The following is a 14,664-nucleotide window of genomic DNA, read 5'->3' as shown; positions in this document are numbered from 1 at the left end:
TAAACCTGAGTGCAGCACTACTGAAGTCACCACAACACTTCAATGAAACATTTTCCTCTAAATTAGTCTGAAATACTTTTGTGACATTTATTAATCTATTTGTCGTCTGTTTTTTCTTTGTCAAGCCATCTGTAATCCTACATTCATCAACCTCATTTAACTCATGGGAATCATTATTCATGTTTGTGTGAGCGGTCCAGTATACCTTTTAGCCTTAAGTAGAACTTCTGCTTTTTCCTTTCAGGTGCGCCAGCTCCTGGTGTTAATGCAGGTCGTAATATTTTCACTCATGCCTACCATGATGGTGTTGTTGACTCCATGCTGTTTTTTAATGTAAAGGTCATGTATGCTCAAGAAATAATGTGGCTGAGAAAACATTAGAATTTGTTTAAAGTGTTCACGCTGTTTCAAATAATACATGCCAAATCTTTCATTGAGCCAATACAATCTGTGTAGAATGCTTCAGTAGACAGTTCTGGCTTCAGCCTTAGAGGATGAATAATTAAAGTATTACAGTACTTGCTGTATATTAACTTTTTTTGTTTATATTAAACGATTGGTTTTCTTCATGTGTGTGTGTGGGGGGGGTTGTTTGTTTATCTTGTTCTGGTATTATAATGAACCTTAAAGGAAATGTTGGGCCTCTACCACCACAATAGCTGGACAACACCTACACCTACAAATGGTGGACATATTAAAATTGAGGCTTGTAGAACCTGATAAAATAATGTAATAAAAACACATCATAACTCAATAAAAAATGTAATAAAACCTGATAATGTGATAACTTCCTGATTATGTAATAAAGTGCATTTCCCAATAATGTAATCATTTATTATATTAATGGGAGATTATTACATTATTAGGTTAACATTATTTTGTCAAAACCTAATAATGTAATAATTTCCCAATATTGTAATACTTTATTACATTATTGGGTTTTATTACATTTTTTATTGAGTTATGAGTTTTTTTTAATTACTTTATTGGGAGTTATTACATTATCAGGTTCTACAAGGCTTTTATTTTAAAGGGGGTGGGGGTAAGTGACGTAAGTAACGGAAGTGATGCCGAAGCTCAGTCAACTTAACCCTCACTCACAAACTTCGCTTTCACTCCTGCAGCCATGCCAGTGTTGTTTGTGAGAACGAAAGCGTATGTTTTCTCCACGAACCGCTTCAAGTCACCGTGTTGGCGGTAAAGCTGTGTGTCTGCTGTGCGAGAGTGAAGGTAAGTTACGTTCGTAGTCTGAAAGCTGCGTTATTAAACCGCAGCAGCGCAGCTAATGATAGCGACGAGCTAATGTTCGCAAACAACAGTCTGTGCTCGACTCTCTCGCATTAACAGGCTCGAGTGATAAAACGTTACATAATTCTTGCTAAGTGTGAATTTAGCTGCGCGGTTATTATTTAACACTACTGAAGTTACCGTAATATGAAACTTTACCAATTATTTGTAACGTTAGCAGAAAAGAGGAACAAGCTAACGAGCAGTTTCTCTTCTCCTTTCCGTGTCATAACTCAGCTAGCCAATGACAGCACGTCACTTCCACACAGCTGCAACTTTCTGCATGAATAGCTGTTTATCGCAACACTGCTGACTGCCTTTTTGTTTCTGTCATGTCCAAGCTAATGACTTGACACTTTTCCACTGAAGCAGGAAATCAGCTGGGGAAGGGAGGATGGATGGAGTCAGCTGGAGCACCACCAGGGCCCAGGAGTCGTTCAGCCGCTCCAGGACGGCAGCAGACACTCTGTCCAGACTCGCCAGCTTCATAGCGCGTGCTGACACCAAACAGCACACGAGAAGCCAGAGGCAGCAACCGTCCCACCTGCACACATATGTTTGTCAAGAATGTGGTAAGGTCTTCCCGTATGTGACGGAACTGTTACACCACCAGGAACTGAAACACACGTTACCCAAACCCCACAGGTGTCCTTCCTGTGGGCAGGAGTTCTCCCTGAGGTCGTCATTGCAGCTGCACAAGTGCGATCACGGTTCCTCCGCTTGTGAGCTGTGTCACGGAGGGCCACAGCTTGGTTCTCCGTGCCCTGCGTGTACAAGTCACACTTTGGATCCCGACAGGCCTCAGGACAAATCAACTCATCTCCTGGACAGAAGCCCGTACACATGTGCTCCATGTGGGAGAGGCTTCAGCCAGAAGCAGGCTCTGCTGCACCACCAGCAAGCTGGCTGTAGTGAACCACCATCCTCGTCAGATACAGCCGATGCCGGCAGCCCTCCGGATGATTCTCCGCCAGTTTCTGAAGGAGACTCGGCCCGCTCTGATTCCTCAGACACACCAGGGCCCAGCTGCAGAGCTTGTAATGTGTGTCAGTTCTGTTTGAGAAGCTTCCGCACAGAAGCTGGACTGCAGCGCCATAAGCAGACTCACCATGTAGAGGAGCAGCGGAGAGCTCCACAGGAACTTAAGACCAAAGATGAAGGTAGTGGTGGAGAAGTAAGGAAAGGAGGGAATAGTAAAGTAAATGAAGAGCCAAATGAAAGGCCAAAATCCAAAAGGAAAATTCTGAGCTGTCGCTCTTGTGACATGGTTTTCAGAAGTACGTCAAAGCTGTACATACACAGAAAAGAGAAACACAGCAGAGAGAAACATATTAGGAGAGAGCCACGTCCAGTCGTCACCAAACGCAGGAGAACAGACACGTACCCATGCCAAGTGTGTGGCAAGTTATTCTTCCATCATTTGTCACTTAGGGCACATTACAGACAGCACACAGCCTCAAGTTTCACCACAATCAAAAACAAAAACCAGTGTGCTGAAAGTACCACCAAAGACTCCAGCTTATTAGAAAATAGACCAAATAAAGCAAATAGCCGCCTGGAGGATAAGAAGAATATTAGAGCAGGTCCAGGGAGGCCTAGGAAAGTGCCCAGAGTAGAGAACAAGGTCAGCGATCCAGGGAAATGCAGAGAAGTGCCTAAAGTGGAAGAAGAGGAGGTGGAGAAAGAGTTCCCGTGCCCCTCCTGCGCCGAAGTGTTCACCGTGCAGTCACAGCTGAGGGAGCACGTGGAGCTCCACCAGTCGTCCGTGAAGAGGAGGCAGTGCAGCGTGTGCACCAGCAACATGACCACCATGAAATGGCCCGGCTCTAAGAGGCAGAGGCTGTACCACTGCGTGCCCTGCCAGCAAGGCTTCTCAGCTCTGGACTCTTTCCTAGAACACTGTCAGGAGCACCTGCGAGTCCGAGTGGAGGAGGACAGCATCACAGAGGGCTACGCGGCTCAGGCCAGCAAAACCTGAGATCACAGTTTGAATGTCGTCAGCGATTTGCCTTTTTTTTTTGTTTGTTTGTTTTGTTTTGTGTTTTCCTCCAAGAGTTTGAGGGCAGGAATTTGTTGTTCATCGCTTGAGCGTTCACAGACCATACATTTATACTCACACTGTTGGTTTCATGTCATTCAGACCAACAAATCAGATGTTAACAAGTTAATAGCAAGTTTCAGAACAATACTGGGGTTTTTGCATGTTTTAGAATTTACTACAAGTCACATACATACTGTTTTTCAAAGTATACCACAGCTCCTTTTAGATAATGTCTCAGTGGACATTTACTAACTCAAACTTTTATTTCTTGCAGAGATGATCACTGTCGATTCATATGACAACCCTGAATATGTTTCAAAGGTTACCTGCAGAGAGTGTGTGTGTGTGTGTGTGTGTGTGTGTGTGTGTGTGTGTGTGTGTGTGTGTGTGTGTGTGTGTGTGTGTGTGTGTGTGTGTGTGTGTGTGTGTGTGTGTGTGTGTGTGTCAATGGGAAGCTCCTCTGTTTCAGATTTGAGTTGCTATATTGCTGTAAAATCAAACAAGGTTGTGTACACTAATCAGGAACAACTATTTGAAGTTAATTGCAACATTAAGATAACTTTGCATGTTCACTGTGAGGTTTTTTACCTGTCTATCCACTCTGCCAGTACATTTGTACACCTGAACACTGAAACCTTTGCCAGCCACAAAAGCTGAAAAAATGAAAGAGAGGAGGGAAAAACGTGCAAAAACCACCAGTATGCTTCTTTGGTAGTTTGGCATGTTCATTCTATTTTACTGTCACTGACTAGCCGATATTTCAAACAGTTGAGCTCTGTTCTTCAGAAACATTGTAACTTTTTTTTTTTTAAACCACACATCTTAAAGTGCTTTAGCTGAGTTCGAGGCAGGTCTGTCTCCTGCTGTATTTTGGTTATTTTTCATACAATTCAGCAATAATTAGTTATAGATTGGATGTATCACTTGCTGGATTGTCACTGTTGTGTGTTGGACTTTGGTATCTGCATCTGTTAACATGACTGCAAAATGTTAAATCACTTGATTAATTTAATAGATGGCGTCTAATTGATTAATTATTGCAACTCTACCACAAAGTATTCACTTTGCCAAAGTCCGACTGCCATCATAAAGTGTGTGTGTGTGTGTGAGATTTTTCATGTTCCAACATGTGGTACCTACTGCCATCATCTACAGAGTGATCAATGTTTCTAATGGCTGTCACTGATCATTATACCCAATAAACTGCCTTTTTTAAAAATTACTATTACGGCCTGTCTTTTTAGATGGCATGAACGCCCCTCCAGCTATGCAAGCAGATAGACTGATGGCAGCCCTTCAGTATGTCTGTGATGCTTGATAAGTGCGCTTTGGTGAATGAACTAGTATCAATGTGACTTTTGTTTGTTTGTGATTTTTCAGCCACTGTTTTCAAAATGCTACTGTGAAATGTAGGTAATAATTGGGTTTTTGAAGCTTCCACTTTTTCAAAGTGTTTTGTAAATTAGTTTATGGCTCTTTATATAACATAATTAAAACTTAACAGTTCTCATGACATGCTTTGTTTGTCTTATTTTGTGAATGCAGTCAGGTTTATTATACAGGGTCAACTGGATACTTAGTTCTTGATCACTCTATGTTCATTAGCTTCCTCTGTTAAGTATACCATCAACTTACATTTAAAAGTTAAAAACTGTCCACACACTTTACAAAAGACATGTACTGATGGATGACCACAACACGAGTAGTGGTAGAACAACAACAAAAACTTGTATGTAAAGATAATTCATAAAAAGTAATAAGACATTGTAAAGCTGTTTTGGGTGGACATTGGACACAAAAATGACTTCTCATCAACAACAAAATATAAATTACATTTAGAAGCAGTGAACAACTCAAAACTTTGTCGTCCATTTGTAGCATAATGTCTGCTCTTCCTGTCTGACAGACTTTAAAGTCCTCCCTTCCTAAACCCTACCTTCAATAACACTGATCATCTGCTGCTGGTTTATTGAAGCCTTTGTTAATTTAACATCAAAACTATGGAAACACTACCTTTATTTATATATATAAAACAATGACTATTTTTAAAAGAAGGCTAAAGACTTAATTCTTCAATTTAGCCTTTAACTAGCTCTTCTCACAGTCATCCTCAGTGATAAACTACTGAACTTCTTTTAAAATGTTCTATTTTGCTTTATTTTATCTATGTATTCTATTTCTTAGCTACTTTTACAATGTACTGTTTTTTTTTTTACTATTTTCAATTAAAAATATTTTTCCATCTTATATTACATTCATTTCTTTTTTAGTTGTGTTCTTTTTTAACATTGTTTTATGCTCCTTTTAGGTCCTTTTAATGTGAAGTACTTGGTGTATGCCATTTCTTCTTACTTAAAGCACTTTGAACTGCATTTCCTGTATAAAGCTATTATTATTATTATTATTATTATTATTATTATTATTATTATTATTATAAATATAACTTATAACTTAAATATTAATTCACCAGATATAGTTTTTAAAAATGAGGTCAGAGGATACATTATATTAGCGTAGAATACAAATAAAAACCAGGTACCAAAACTCTAGGTCACTTTGGAAGAATGTAGTATACGTTAGCTAAAGAGAAGGTATTGCAAGTTGATATTTTATCGAAGCATACGTTTATGTACTTTTTCCTTTTGTTCCACTTATTTTTATATTCATAAAATATGTGAAACATATAAGTTTCGTTTTAACAAAACGAGAAAAAAACATGGAAAAAACGTACCGGCTGAATTCCTCCTGGTCTTATGGGGGCGCAGTGATATATCGCGACGGCGTTGAACTTCCGGTCGCTGAGCACACGCTGTCCTTCCGCGGGTTTGTGAAACGGTGTTCATACGATCCGCTGTGTCGACCTTTATAAACCACAGACAAAATGAGCAAAGCACACCCACCAGAGCTGAAGAAGTAAGTAACGTAGTATGTTTAGTGACGACTTTAATTTGAATATTCTTATTATTTTATTCACTTAACGCTGTAGTCGCATGTCAACCGACTGTATTGTTAGCAATGGTTAGCAGTCAGAAGCTAACAGTAGCTAGCCTGGCTGACCGACTAATACGTATCATCTGCTAACTAATGTTATTTTCTTCTTTCAGGTTCATGGACAAGAAGCTTTCATGTGAGTATATCTGAAAACCAATGGAGTCAAATGAAATAACACAGAAAAGTGTGATATAATTACCACTTGAATATGTAGCTTTCAATAATAGCCCTGTATTAAACCTACCCTGTTGATCACCCTGTGAAATCATAACTATGAATGATAATATGATAGTGACTCAGAATACTCAGTGTGGTAAAGACTCGTTTTATGCTTATGTAATATCATAGTAATATGACCCTGTTAAATGTGGTCATATCAGTATTGTGTCCTCGTTGTTTTTCCAGTCAAGCTACCATCATTAACTTGTGTGTACTTGAACTCATTGGTTGAAATCCAGCTTACTATCTATTGTTAACTGGGTCACAATAAAGCCAGACAGTGCTAATAGGAATACACTCGAGTGCAGAAAATAGTGAAAAAACACCTTTCAGAAGGTGCCATTTTCAAAATGCTTGTTTTATCCAATTAACCATTCAAAAGTCAGATATTGAATTTACTATTATGTATCATAGATATGAAGTAAGAATGATTTTAGTAGCTGGAGCCTACAAATGTCTGTTTTTTTATTGAAAGATGACTAAATGATTAATTATATCAGCTGATCAACTCATAACATCAATGACTAATTGCCATGTTAGCCTTTGATTGGATAATGTGTGTTTTGGTGAAAGACTATGATATTGATGGACTTAATAGACCTACTGAATGCAGCTTATAGGTGACATCTAATTTGATAGGTTTATATGAACTATTCCTTGATTACAAGAGCTTGCAGATGCGTTTATAATCATTAAGCAGAGGTAATAATGACTAGTGCAGTGGTTGTAATTATATCTGTTAAAAGAAGCTTGTCTTTTTTTTTAACCTGAGCTGTGGGCATTTTACATGAATACTAATAACACAAAGCAACTAGAGAGTGAAGTATCAAGGCAAACATTCAGACTGAGCAGAGTGATCGGTGCACGATTGATCACAGTGATGTCATTTTTGTCCTCTAGTGAAGTTGAATGGAGGCAGACACGTGCAGGGCATCCTGCGAGGGTTCGACCCTTTCATGAACCTGGTGGTGGATGATACTCTGGAGATGGGCCCAGGTGGACAACAGAACACAATCGGCATGGTGGTCAGTATCCATCTTTTGTCCTCATTCTTAAAGGAAAAAGACAGTTTGAAAAAAAAAAAAAAAGTCAACAAATCTCATGAAAAGACCAAGCAGGCGATGTGTTGGTGTGTCTTAATACTTAGACATCCACACTCTGTCTTTGGCTGAGTGAAGACACACATCTTTAAAACCAGTTAATACTTGTTTTTTATGACTTTTTTACTGAGATTACAGTAAGAGGTGAAACGACCTCAGGGTTGAAGGGGAGAGAGAGATGGAGATTCCAGTTTCATTTAATACTTTAATTTAGAGAGTAGAACAAGAGGAATAAGATACATCAGGTTTTGGATACACACACAATACTTGTTAGTAGATCACTTCATTGTTGGTTTTGGTCTTTTCATGGGATTAGTTGATAATAGATATACCATTACCAGATTCTTGTTTGATTTCTACATACATAAATGTAATGCAACCACAACTAGTTCCACCTGAGCTTTTTCTGCTTTGATGAGTTCAGAAATCTATCCTGAAAGAAGCCTGTTTGTTTTGTTACACCAGACTGACTGAATGTAATGCAGTAATGGCGTGCTATCATTTCTCATAGGTCATCAGAGGAAACAGCATCATCATGTTGGAGGCCTTGGAGAGAGTATGACAGGAGAGAACTGGGGGCGGATACACCTTTTTACATTCTTTTTTTTTTTACGTTCTTTGTGTAACAGAAGCAGAGCAACTGTATGTCTTTGAATTGTAAGACGTCTAAATTTACATGGACAGACATGTTTTGTTTGGAAGCATTTTGAATTGTGTGTATTCTTGTGAATAAATCTTTTTCTTTTTGGTATTTTGTCTTCAGTGTATAGTGAATTATCATTATGGAGTTTATTTCCTGGAAATATACACAGGTTACTCTAAGCAATATGCTCTACTCAACCTGCTGCTGTAGCCTGTGGCTTTGGTTTTGTAACAGAGGTAGATTATAAACTTAAACTTTGGTTGAACATTAGATCTGTTGGGTTTGTTAGGCTCTTGAAGTCCCCTCCACTCAAACATGTTTAGGTTATTGTTTGAGCTTCACTGTGCAGAATGATTCATGCGCAGTTTGACACTAGGAGACATCACATCCATCTGCTCAAAGTTTCTCTGCTCATAGAAAATCAGATTTGAAGAGGTGGACCTATGAGCAGGATTTGTTACATTCCAACTAGTTTGGAAGCTAATCTTGTACCAATGTTCAATTTGCACAAGACTGATGTGTAAACCTTAAGCCTTCAGTGCACACACTGAGAATGGGCTTTACTGTTAAATTTCTGAAATGAACAGTATTTACATTTCCACTGTTTCTGGATTTTTCAATGATAGAAGGTGTAGTTTTAAGGATTTTGCTGGAGTTTTTTTTTTTTAGTAAAAGCCATATCAGACAGCATTTTTATATACCTTACAACATATCTTGTTGGTCCCATCTCACTCTGAAGCATCTTCTCTAATGTTTTATGAATATCTGTGATATGAATCATCATTTTATATGCTCACGGCATGGAGCAGTTTCTGCTATCTTAATTTGTCACGTTTTAGACACTAAATTATCTGGAATGGCTAATGCTATGTGTCTTCAACCAGCCTGTCTCCAGTTACTCCCAGGTCAGGTATCTTTCAGAACAAAACATGATAACTTCTGTTGACCTTTTGTTAAGTTTCATATTTAAAAAAAGATTCAAAACCAGAAGTGTGGTATTTTGACTGTCACCATCGTGGAGTTTAGGAGCCAGAAGTGACCATAGTAGTACCACAGAAAGGGTAGAGCTACTAATACTATGCTAATAATAATTTGGGCAAGTGAAAAACAGGTGTAAAACAAAATGTACTTACTGGAAAAAACTTTGCAACTGACTCCTTAGGGTGTAGTTTAGTACAACCAAACTAGCAAAATATTAAAATAACAAACAGAAGTAATGACAGCAACATTTTTGTTGAACTGTTTATTGAGGTAATTAACTTAGCAGTACACTCATTTTCTTGTTCACTTCCGTTAGAATGAATGCATCCATACTTTGCATGTAGTGGAGTCGCCACTATGTCTTCCCCTACTGGCTACTAGAGAGAATGCAGGTTTAAATTCCATGTGTTTGCTTCACTTTTTTTCTTTCTTAACAAGTTTTCATTTTAATAATAAAACTGATAACACCATGGATGTATTATAATGTATCCAAGGATAACACATATACATATACAGTGAGTCATTAATACATACAGAGCAAAGAACATAAACCACAGAGCCAGGAGGATTTTTAAATAAAGATATGAAATATAAAACAGAAATCAATTGTTTTGCAGCTTCTTTTTTAAAATTTTTTAGAAGGCCTATTATATGTTTTTTTATATATTGCTTGATTTCATTCTGAAATGTGATACATAATGGTTTGGACTTGCTAAATTTAATATGGAATTTTGATAAAACAATTATTCAATTGTTTATATACTTTTTTTTACAATTGTTATTAGACAAACTAAAAAATAAATGTTTCCAATGAAGAGAAAAATCAACACCGTTGTTTCTATGAACATTTTACAGGATGAGCAGTATTAATTTTTCACCATGACCATGACACCAATTTTTTTCCCACAGGATGGCAAAGTTATGACCCGCCCTACTCTGCCTCTGATTGGCTAGTACCCGCTACCTAAATTGGTTAGGTGTGGATATGAGGAGTGGGATTGATTAGAGTTAGGGTAACAATATCAGGGTAAGCCAATCAGAAGAAGAGTAGGGCGGGTTATGTCTATGCTATCCGAGGAGAAAGAAATACATCTCTTCCGGGACATGGATGTATTATAAGAGCTGCGTACCGGGCCAGAAATGGCGCACATTCAGTTCTATAAGAATGGCTCTGCTCATGTATGTATTATATACCTTATAATACATCCATGACTTATATATACAAGATGAACTGCTGCAGCCGGGACAGCAGAGGGCGATCCATCCAAACCTCCCACTTCCTCTTTAGTTGGACTTTTATTTTGAAAGCTGGCTGTCGTCACGTTTCTTTACGTTCTGTGTCGTAGTCGTTTGACGGTATGTGGAAAGTAGCAATGTCGGAGGAGGTTGGGAAAGCGCTTCAGTCTGTAGTGGAGCGGGTGAACCAGGCGGCGGCACGGCGGCCCAAGGTAAACAGCAGCCCGGGAAGCTCCTCTCTGCAGCACCGCTCTCGGCGCTCCAACCCCGGGGTCCCAAAAAGTCGTGTTGCGGCAGAACGACTCGTTATGTTGTCGTTATGGATGTTATGTAAGACTGCCAGATACCTCAACCTTTGGATGGGAGACATTCTGGCTTGTGGCAGCACTTTCATAACACCACGCATGGCGAATGAGTAGCAGTATAATAGGCGTGGGAGCAGGATGATGAAGGCATGCTTCTATGTTGAATCTGCATGCACGGTGCTGCATGGATATAGAATGCCTGGAAGCTACGTTTGGCTTGTAATTTGCATTCTGGTGTGTTTACCGTCTACATGACCACGCTTTAGACTTTAGAGCGCCTCTCTTCCCATTATAGCTCCGAAAAATATGCAGCAGCAAAGATGACATTTTCATGAAGTGCCCCCCCATTAAAAATAGCACCAAGGTTGATATCTAGGTCAAAGCACGTAGGAGTGCACATCATCCTTCTCCTTCCATTCAAATGTCCCTCAGATGGTTGTTATTGATAATCTAAGTCATTAGTAGAGGTGGCAGCATGGTGCACCACAGCATCTGATCATACCAGCTGCCACTATCAGTGTTGTCACTGTTTTTCTATTTTGCAGGATCCTGACAGGGCTGACTCACTGTTCTGCAAGACTTCAGCTAACACACTGCTTCACCCGCTGAGCTTCTTTACCGATACGTTCACTGATACAGATGGTAAAATAAGACTGCTTTGTCCTCCCTCAGACAATACCAGCTGTGCCGCCCCGCCTCGTCGCCGTCAGCAAGACAAAACCCCCGGAGATGGTCGTGGAGGCCTACAGACAAGGGCAGCGTAACTTTGGGGAAAATTACGTGAGTAGAACGCAACAATGGGTGCATCCCTCTGCTCCAAAGTGTCGCATGAAAATGAAATCTTAAGAAGTGGAGATAATGTTGATCGACTGCGTCTTTGTGTCTCCAAACCAGGTTAACGAGCTTCTGGACAAATCTTCAGATCCATTGGTGGGTTTACATGTTTGATAAGGAAGAATTGATTGTTTTATGCACCCCAGCATCCTTAAATTAGTTTTCCTTCTCCCTCATTCAGATTGTAGAATCATGTCCAGAAATCAAATGGCATTTTATCGGCCATCTACAGAAGAATAATGTCAACAAACTTTTGGGTGAGTGATATTCAGCTCTTCCGCCTTCTCCTCCTGAAGCTGCGTGTTACTAATTCGTTAATCTTTGTGGCCCTAGGCGTGCCGAACCTGTTCCTCGTGGAGACAGTGGACTCTGCCAAACTGGCCGACAGGGTCAACAGCTCGTGGCAGCGCATGAGAGGAGCCAGCACACAGAGGTTAAAGGTCATGGTGCAGATCAACACCAGCGGAGAACATAGTTAGTGTTTTGTTACTTTTCTGTCTGTGTGAGGTGAACACAAAAAAAGGGTATGTTCAGAGTCGGTTGTTTTACACGTTCCACTGTATGCAAATGTAGGTAAACACGGCCTGCCGCCAGAGGAGACAGTGAACACGGTGAAACACATAGTATCTGAGTGCTCCGCCCTGCATTTCAAAGGACTCATGACCATCGGTCGCTACGGCTACGACCTCACCCTGGGGCCCAATCCTGACTTTCAGGTACGGAAGTCTCTTCTGAAAACTGAACGGTTATTAGAGGAGAGTGTTTATGTGATGTTTGCTGTGTGCAACCAGCTCATATGTTACATCATAACAACCAAACTGCCTTGTGTAATAAAGGAGTGGATGTCTCTAATCTCTCTAATTTAACATCCATCTATCCTTACTTTACTTCTTTCCTAACTTCCTTCCCTCCATACTTACTCCCTTCCTTACTTAATTACTTCCTTCCTTCCTAACTTAGTTACTTTCTTCTTTCCTTCCTTCCTTCCTTAATTCCATCCCTACTAACTTCCTTCTTTCCATACTTACTTACTTCTTTCCTAACTTCCTTCCTTCGTCCCTTACTTACTTTCTTACTTGCTCCCTTCCGTCCTTCCTTCCTTCCTTTCTTACTTCCTTCCTTCCTTACTTAGTTACTCCATTCCTTCCTTACTTCCTGACCTTACCTTACTAACTCACTTAACTGAAATTCTTCTTACCAGCCAGATACTGTTTTGCACATTAAGTCAAATTTCATTGGCCCACTTTTTTTTCTTTTTTTTTAACCTTTTTTACCTTTTTTATCTTTTTACCTTCCTCATGTTTACATTATTTTTGACACCAGCCTTAATACATAGCTCCATGTGAATAAGGGAACACTGCAAAACTCAGAGCCTTACTTCGGCCTAAACAACAGGAAAATCCTGTTCAACTAAGCATGGATTACACACTACAAAACCAATATGAGGACAGGTGAATGAGTTTGAACTCCAGACACAGAGAGGGTTACATTCTCTCTGTACATGTGAAAGAGATGTTGTGCCCTCTGACTGCTGGGTGAAGCCTCAGGTCCTCAGGCACTTCCTGTCTAGATTAAGTCATTCTACTCGACTCTGAAACAGCTTCCTGCAAAGTGAGAGAGAGGCTGAATAAGTGCGCATCTTTAAAAGCATCTTAAAACCCTTTTTTCCCTTTGGCTTTTTCAATTTGTACTTTTATATAATGTATTCTGTGTCAGTTACCTCTCTTTCTTTCCTCCTATAAAACACGTGTTTTATAAAGTGTATAAATGAAGTCTGCTTGCTTGTAGATGCTGCTGAGTCGGAGACAGGAAGTGTGTGATAGTTTGAAGCTGCCACCTGAGGACGTAGAGCTTAGCATGGGCATGTCCACAGATTTTGAACACGCGGTGAGTATCACTCCTTCTTAGCTCTTATAAACCCTGTCTGCAGAGCATATGGGATAATGCCTATGTGATTAATGCATGTAAGTCAGTATATCATTCTATATACTGTCTCATTACTTTTCTTCTTTTTTTCTCACACTCCTATGTATTTTAGATCGAAGTGGGCGCCACCAACGTGCGAGTGGGCAGCATCATATTCGGCAACAGGGAGTACCCCAACAGTGCTCCCAACACTCCCAATCCCAGTCCCGCTCCCAGCCCGGAGAAAACATCCAAGCAGGTGTCAGAAGCGGCCGCCAAGAAGATGACGCACCTCACTGTGTCTTAACACTACAAAACACCTTTAAGATCATTTAAAAAATAATAATAATTAAAAAAAAATAAAAGTCTTCACATGTAAACTGATCAGAGCAGTGGAGCAGATTTCCACAGGGTCATGTGGAGTTGAGATCATTTAAAAAAAAAAAAAAAAAGTCTAATTTGCCTAATCCTACTCAGTTTTTTCGTGCGCACTTCTTGCTCTTTTAAAAGCACTGAAAAAGTGGCATTCAGTACAGATCTAGTTTTACCTTTTTTAAAAGTAGCGTCAAACAGGTGTCAACTAACCTATAGTGCTTTTGACTTCCTCCTCGTGGAAAACCTTCAAGAGATACAAGACAAACGTACCACTACTGACCTACGGAGAGTGATTTCACACTAACAGCTAACAGATAGTGAGGATTAGTTTGAGAATTTGTTGTGCTGATGTGATATTTTCTACCTTTCCAACCCAACATGTGACAATACCAAGAAAAGAAAAAAAAACTAAACAACATGCTTGAGTGTGTACAGTTGTGAGCCAGAGATCTGGAACTCCACACAGTACAATGTACCGGTTTTGTTGTACAGATGAAACAAAGACTTGATTTAATAAATCATTTATCCCTTTATAATGACACATAGTATTGTGCGTTTGATATTGTTTTTGTATGGAGTGCAGTCAAATCTCTATTCTTGATATAAGCAAATCCAAGATATATGTGTGTGTAAGTGTGTGTAACAGTCTTCGTTGTGTCAATGCTGTGGTGCGGTGAGTTACTGGAGATGGAAAGTTAACCTATGCAAAGTGGTGATCTTGTTTCAACTCCTTTTTTCTTTTGGTTT

The 14,664-nt window shown here is 39.6% G+C and overlaps 3 protein-coding genes across 3 annotated transcripts; all 3 read left to right on the top strand.

Moving 5' to 3' along the window:
• The first annotated feature begins 1,100 nt into the window (after positions 1-1,100).
• On the top strand, positions 1,101-3,581 carry si:ch211-148l7.4 (uncharacterized protein LOC563603 homolog). The gene is made up of 2 exons (XM_053317696.1): positions 1,101-1,230; positions 1,657-3,581. Exon 2 carries the CDS (start codon positions 1,682-1,684, stop codon positions 3,263-3,265), a length of 1,584 nt encoding a protein of 527 aa, XP_053173671.1. The 5' UTR covers positions 1,101-1,230; positions 1,657-1,681; the 3' UTR covers positions 3,266-3,581.
• Positions 3,582-6,127: 2,546 nt separating this feature from the next.
• Positions 6,128-8,389, top strand: snrpg (small nuclear ribonucleoprotein polypeptide G). The gene is made up of 4 exons (XM_053317672.1): positions 6,128-6,241; positions 6,433-6,455; positions 7,439-7,563; positions 8,150-8,389. The coding sequence occupies exons 1-4, from the start codon at positions 6,210-6,212 to the stop codon at positions 8,198-8,200; spliced, it is 231 nt and encodes a 76-aa protein (XP_053173647.1). The 5' UTR covers positions 6,128-6,209; the 3' UTR covers positions 8,201-8,389.
• Positions 8,390-10,570: 2,181 nt separating this feature from the next.
• On the top strand, positions 10,571-14,458 carry plpbp (pyridoxal phosphate binding protein). The gene is made up of 8 exons (XM_053318163.1): positions 10,571-10,710; positions 11,476-11,583; positions 11,698-11,733; positions 11,819-11,894; positions 11,971-12,111; positions 12,211-12,353; positions 13,426-13,524; positions 13,676-14,458. The coding sequence occupies exons 1-8, from the start codon at positions 10,621-10,623 to the stop codon at positions 13,847-13,849; spliced, it is 867 nt and encodes a 288-aa protein (XP_053174138.1). The 5' UTR covers positions 10,571-10,620; the 3' UTR covers positions 13,850-14,458.
• Positions 14,459-14,664: the final 206 nt, after the last annotated feature.

The sequence above is a fragment of the Scomber japonicus genome, chromosome 4, assembly GCF_027409825.1.
Source record: "Scomber japonicus isolate fScoJap1 chromosome 4, fScoJap1.pri, whole genome shotgun sequence".
Lineage (NCBI taxonomy): Eukaryota > Metazoa > Chordata > Actinopteri > Scombriformes > Scombridae > Scomber > Scomber japonicus.
The sequence above is the reverse complement of the archived record's forward strand: the minus strand, read 5'-3'. Positions and strand labels throughout refer to the sequence as shown.

Coding starts and splice junctions, on each gene's coding strand:
- plpbp (XM_053318163.1), top strand. CDS start 10,621: ATGTGGAAAGTAGCAATGTCGGAGGAGGTTGGGAAAGCGCTTCAGTCT. Junction 11,734..11,818: donor ACAAATCTTCAGATCCATTG/GTGGGTTTACAT, acceptor TCCCTCATTCAG/ATTGTAGAATCATGTCCAGA. Junction 11,895..11,970: donor TAATGTCAACAAACTTTTGG/GTGAGTGATATT, acceptor TTGTGGCCCTAG/GCGTGCCGAACCTGTTCCTC.
- snrpg (XM_053317672.1), top strand. CDS start 6,210: ATGAGCAAAGCACACCCACCAGAGCTGAAGAA. Junction 6,456..7,438: donor CATGGACAAGAAGCTTTCAT/GTGAGTATATCT, acceptor TTTGTCCTCTAG/TGAAGTTGAATGGAGGCAGA. Junction 7,564..8,149: donor AGAACACAATCGGCATGGTG/GTCAGTATCCAT, acceptor CATTTCTCATAG/GTCATCAGAGGAAACAGCAT.
- si:ch211-148l7.4 (XM_053317696.1), top strand. CDS start 1,682: ATGGATGGAGTCAGCTGGAGCACCACCAGGGCCCAGGAGTCGTTCAGC.